This window comes from Egretta garzetta, unplaced genomic scaffold (assembly GCF_000687185.1).
Source record: "Egretta garzetta isolate BGI_Z169 unplaced genomic scaffold, ASM68718v1 scaffold353, whole genome shotgun sequence".
In the NCBI taxonomy this organism is placed as follows: Eukaryota; Metazoa; Chordata; class Aves; order Pelecaniformes; family Ardeidae; genus Egretta; species Egretta garzetta.
The window spans coordinates 1742240-1748239 of record NW_009259307.1 but is presented as its reverse complement, the minus strand read 5'-3'; the positions used below and the strand labels follow the sequence as shown (position 1 = coordinate 1748239).

The 6000-nt window shown below is 37.6% G+C and overlaps 1 protein-coding gene across 1 annotated transcript in view; it reads left to right on the top strand.

Annotated features, from left to right (window-relative positions):
• Window positions 1–6000, top strand: part of TMC1 (transmembrane channel like 1) — a 71451-nt gene that overhangs the window by 28206 nt on the left and 37245 nt on the right. Inside the window, exon 7 of the mRNA XM_035891733.1 lies at window positions 917–1015. Coding sequence (XP_035747626.1) covers window positions 917–1015 — 99 coding nt within the window. The remainder of the gene's footprint in view (window positions 1–916; window positions 1016–6000) is intronic.

The window sequence follows — 6000 nt, the reverse complement described above, 5'->3', positions numbered from 1 at the left end:
TCTACTTCCTCATCCTGATTGGGTGGCCTATAGTAAACACCCACCACAGTGTCACCCATGTTGGCCTGCCCCTTAATTTTCACCCATAAGCTTTCAACTTGTTCTTCATCCGCTCCCAGGTAGAGTTCTATACATTCCAGTTGCTCTTTTACATAAAGAGCAACTCCACCACCTCGTCTCATAGGCCTGTCTTTCCTGAAGAGCACATAGCCATCGATGGCAGCGTTCCAGTCATGCGTGTTGTCCCACCATGTCTCTGTAATCGCAATGAGATCATTTCACTATTTCACATCCTTTTACTTATATTCTAGTAAGCAGATGGAAAAGAGTCAGGTAGGAATTTCCAGCATCTTCCTTGTGCAACATTTCAAAAACATGATCCGTCTTCTATTGAAGCCAAAACATAGAAAGTGCTCAACAGCTTTCAGGGTAAAGCCTGGGAAGACCACTGTCTGGACATATACCGTGACTGAGCAAGCATCTCGCCAGCAGCAGTGGGACTCTCAGAATCCAAAAAATAAATCCCTACAGTCTTCCCATACATTTCCATTAAAAACCCAATAAAATCCATAATGCAAGAAAAATGAATCTTCTGGTCTTCTCTGTAAGACAAATAACACTCATTGGATGAATTTGGACTTCTGTGTTGCATTTGAATGTAAGAGGTAGAGTATGGCAATCCACTGATACTAGTGGAACATCACTTTAAATTTAGAAAACACTATTAATGAGTACTTTAAGCATAGTTTCAGTCATTAATGTGAAGAGCTATGAAAAGTATTGGAGAAATACGTCATCCTCACTAAGGGGTTTAGGAGCATAAAACAAGTCTTCCTGAGAAATGACAGATCACTGTCCCTTCCTGTTGTTGATACACTGCTTTAAAATGTAAATCGCTCTAATTTTTTGGTTCCAGGCTTTGATGGGAAAGCCATATGGATCTTTACCTAGAAAAACTGTCCCAAGAGCTGAAGAAGCAAGTGCTATGAACTTTGCTACTCTCTGGGATTTTAGTGTAAGTGCATAAACCGCAACACTGCATTTTCACATGACTGATTATTATGGGCTTTTACTTCATTATTTATAATTCAGAGATTTAATACAAAATATTTGAGGAGAAAAAAGCAAAAGACTTAACCTTTTTTTCCCCCCCCCAAATTCTGAGTATAGTTGTTTCCTTCAGACAAAACATATAATGAAGTTCAATGTCTACATGCACATTTCAGATATGTAGCACCAATAAAATCCATAATGCAAGAAAAAAGAATCTTCTGGTCTTCTCTGTAAGATAAATAACACTCATTGGAGGAATTTGGACTTCTGTGTTGCATTTGAATGTAAGAGGTAGAGTATGGCAATCCACTGATACTAGTGGAACATCACTTTAAATTTAGAAAACACTATTAATGAGTACTTTAAGCATAGTTTCAGTCATTAATGTGAAGAGCTATGAAAAGTATTGGAGAAATACGTCATCCTCACTAAGGGGTTTAGGAGCATAAAACAAGTCTTCCTGAGAAATGACAGATCACTGTCCCTTCCTGTTGTTGATACACTGCTTTAAAATGTAAATCGCTCTAATTTTTTGGTTCCAGGCTTTGATGGGAAAGCCATATGGATCTTTACCTAGAAAAACTGTCCCAAGAGCTGAAGAAGCAAGTGCTATGAACTTTGCTACTCTCTGGGATTTTAGTGTAAGTGCATAAACCGCAACACTGCATTTTCACATGACTGATTATTATGGGCTTTTACTTCATTATTTATAATTCAGAGATTTAATACAAAATATTTGAGGAGAAAAAAGCAAAAGACTTAACCTTTTTTTCCCCCCCCAAATTCTGAGTATAGTTGTTTCCTTCAGACAAAACATATAATGAAGTTCAATGTCTACATGCACATTTCAGTATATGTAGCAATCCAATGACACATGGGAAAAAGTTTCAAAGCTGGATTCACATCCCTGGGTACTGACTTTCCATTTCTTATGCATGAACTTGTTCCTCTGTTTTTATATGATTAAGATTCCAAATTTGAGGATGCAGTGTGAATTGGAAAAAAGAAAAGAAATTCCAATAATGTGCCCTGTATGCTTTTTCTAAAACAAAGAATGCTAAAAAGTTTTTCTCAGTCGTACAGAACATGCAGGTATTTTAGCTGAATTGAGAAGCATATCTTAATTCTTTACCATTGGTATGATGCCCAGTCTAGCCTGTGGAGCTATACGTCCTGTACTGACAAGCTAATAGTATATTCCTAAATATGTCATACTGCTTTTTCTTCCTGAAAACAACAGTTTTATCTAGTTTTGCACATGATCTGACTCTGTTGTTGGCCTCTTTGTATAAAGATGATACAACTTTGCATAAAGTCATCTGATGATAAATTTGGCATTACAATACGCTGCTTAGAAGGTTGTTATGTTTCTTCACGGTGTGCAGTCAATGTCATCGAAAGGTACTCTTCACCTGTGAAAAGGTGCAACAATGTAGCTAAAGTTTTCCTTTGGTTTGATGGAAGCAGCATCCATTGAATTAAGCATGATCTTTTACGGAGTTATGCATATACATGTCTTTTAACACTTGGGTTGTTTTAGCAACAGCAAGCATGAGTATGATGTTGGAAGCAGACCCATTTCTTGGAAAAATAAACTCAGGCACAGGTTCTTCCAGTTTACAGTTCAGCCTCTCCAGCGGCCTGCAGAATGACCCATCTAAAAGTGGTGTCTGAGTGTAGGTTTGGCCCACGTGAGGTCCCATTCCACCTGTGCCAGTGGGAAGAACTGTGCAGGCTGTGGAGCCCTACACAGGACAGCACAGGCAGATTTTCATACCTGTCCCCTTTCCAACAGGAGGCCAGCTCTGATCTCTCCTGAAAAAACGTAAAAAGGGTACAGTGTCTATGCTTCTCATTAATATTGCCATTTTTTGTATGGTTAAGGTGTGGAGAGAACCCTAATCTTATGACATGCAGGTCTCAAATAGGATCCCTTGTTTTGTGGCTCAATGCTTTCATGTGGAAATTCAGATGATGTCAGATTTTTGTTCTTTATTTAGCTTCCTGGCTCTATTTTCAATCTTCAGCTACCAGTGGAGGAACAATCAGGTTGTAAGATGACAGATCATCGGAAAAGACTTGACTGGATATACCCATTTTCTCTTTTACAAGCAAATCTTTCAGGCTTATTAACTGTAGACAACTGAATTTTAAAAAAATAATGTAATAATATAATAGTAGGTAGAAATTACAAAGTTTGTCTGTCTTGTGACTATAAGGGTATGTGAAGTGAACAGATTACTTCTGCTTTATTTTGCCACAAAGTGATGGACCCTCTTTGGATAAATGATAGATCTTTCCAAAAGCCACATATGTAACATTTTGCAATGACTGCTGCATAAAATGACATTGTGTCTGGTTGATCAGGAGTTGTATATTTGAGTGATAAGAAGAATAAAACTGGACATATATCTGGGAAGCTAGATAATGATGACATTATAAAATAAAAAATTAAAACATCAGGGAGATATCGGAGAAAAAGGAATCATAGTAACTTGAAGATTTTGTAAAGAAAATAGAGACTAGGAGAGCTTTATACAGCAAATGGGCCCAAAGTTTTTAAAAGAAACATATCTGAGAATAGATGAATGAAGTCAGATGGTGGACAGAGAGGAGAAGTTTATAGTAACTGTCAGAAACAGGATCTGACAGCTCTGACGAAGAAAAAGTATAGGAAATAACAAAGTACTGGTAAACACAAGGAGCAAATGCAAAGGTAATAAGCACAGAATAGGGCAGTGAGAGAGGTGGATCCCATGAGATGTTGAGGGGAAAAGAGAATTTTCTTGAGGCATTTCAGATTGACAAATACTCCCTGAAGACAATAGCATCTTTAATTCAACCGCACAGGATTTAGTACCTTTCTAGCAGTTCTTGTATGCTACCAAGTAAGTTGCAAATACATGAACCAACATCAGCAAACATTATTTCATCTTAAAAAACCCCCAAACTCTACCAATCTTTAAGCCAGTAAAGAAAAGATGGCCTCAACATCTCCTTTGCTTTTTTTTGCACTTGATATTGTACTCATTTTACTGGCATGTCAAAGACAAAAAGTTTCGGATTTTGCTGTATTTTACTTGGAATTCAGTTTTAATATTGTATATTTTACAATTCAGATAATAATCTAAACCTAAAAAAATCAGACTCTCAAGGCTCATTGCAAAAAGGCATTTGACCAACATCCTTATCTCACCCCTCTTTTATGTTCGGAGTGAAAGGCATCTTCCATGCATGCCTACCTTTACACAGCTAAAGATGTTTCAAGTCTCATGGTGAAATGCAGTAGGCAAAGCGCAGGAAACAACATTCTAAATTACATGCAGTGGAGGAATTATCTCTGACTTTGCAGAACACAGCAACTTAAAAACTGTTTTAATAATCTGAGGGATCCAAAAGACTCTGCAGAGCCTCGTTAGGATATATGGGAACCTGGGCTAAGATGGAATTATAGGATGCTTTAGTGAGCAAAAAGATGCAAAAGACATACTATTGAATTTGAATGTGTCCTGACTAGCATGGATGTTCTACTAGTAGTTAGTAATAAATGTATTGTATAACAATATTTCCCTTACCAGAGAAGAACATACTATTATCTGTTATGTGTAGACATACCTCTCAAAGCTAGTCTCATATGAAGAAAAATAAGATATTTTGATTACCAAATCAAGACATTTGAATAATATTTCTGTTTAGTGTATACAACTATTTCATTTTCAGCTTAGAACTGCGAATTAGATTTTCCAGATAACATTGCGACTCATTTCACATATAGCAAGAGATACAATAAATTAAGTGCAGGTTTTGCAATAATATGTAAGAGAAAGATGCTATTTATTTTAAGTAAAACGAGCAACTGAAAATTAGAAGGGAAGCAAGTGGATTTTTTTCATTCACAAACCCCTTGGCTGTTTTAATGTCAAAATAATGCATGGTCTGTCCACCAATTACATGGTCAAGTACTGGGTGTTTGACTTGAAATCATTATCATCCAGCTGGAGCTTTGCCACTACTGTGCGTATGCTGAGCTGTCCTTGTAGAGGCTCTTGATACAGTCTTCATCTTGGGGGCGAGTTCTTGCTCTAACCTGATGATTGCCAGGAAGCTTTAGCTATTTGGATGATTTTAGATGCCGGCAATTCCTTAACGTTAATAATGTTCTAGTAAATTATTTTGAAAAATCTGTAATCTGACCCATAGAAATGAGGGTAATTCTCACTGAGATTTTTAGAAAAGGAGATAACACTGCATTGCTGAGAAGGAAGGTACACTTACATTGCATTTTTTACAGCGTTGGAGTCTAAGTGTTAAAAGCCCTGCGTATTCTATGATTATCCATCAAATGTGACTAACTCATTAAATTATACAGAATCACAGAATGGCAAGGGTTGGAAGGGACCTCAGGAGATCATCTAGTCCAACTCCCCTGCTAAAGCAGGTTCTCCTAGAGCAGGTTGCACAGGACTTCGTCCAGGCGGGCTTTGAATATCTCCAGAGAAGGAGACTCCACAACCCCCCTGGGCAGCCTGTTCCAGTGCTCTGTCACCCTCAAGGTAAAGAAGTTCTTCCTCATATTCAGCTGAAACCACTCACGCTTCAGTTTGTGCCCATTGCCCCTTGTCCTGTCACTGGACACCACTGAGAAGAGTCTGGCTGTGTCCTTGTGGCATCCACCCTTAAGATATTTGTACGTGTTCATGAGATCCCCTCTCAGTCTTCTCTTCTTCAGGCTAAACAAGCCCAATTCTAGATGGAGTGCCTATGACGAATTTTAAAGATGAAAGATTTGAAAGTTGACATGAAATATTCTAAGTCTCTCTAAATGAAAGGACAGATTTTCCATCCTCTGAGATTTATTATAGATACAACTGTTCTGAACGCATTGAAATGAATGTTTCAATACATTTCTATTGGTACCATTTCTGATTATGTGCATATTTAACAGGT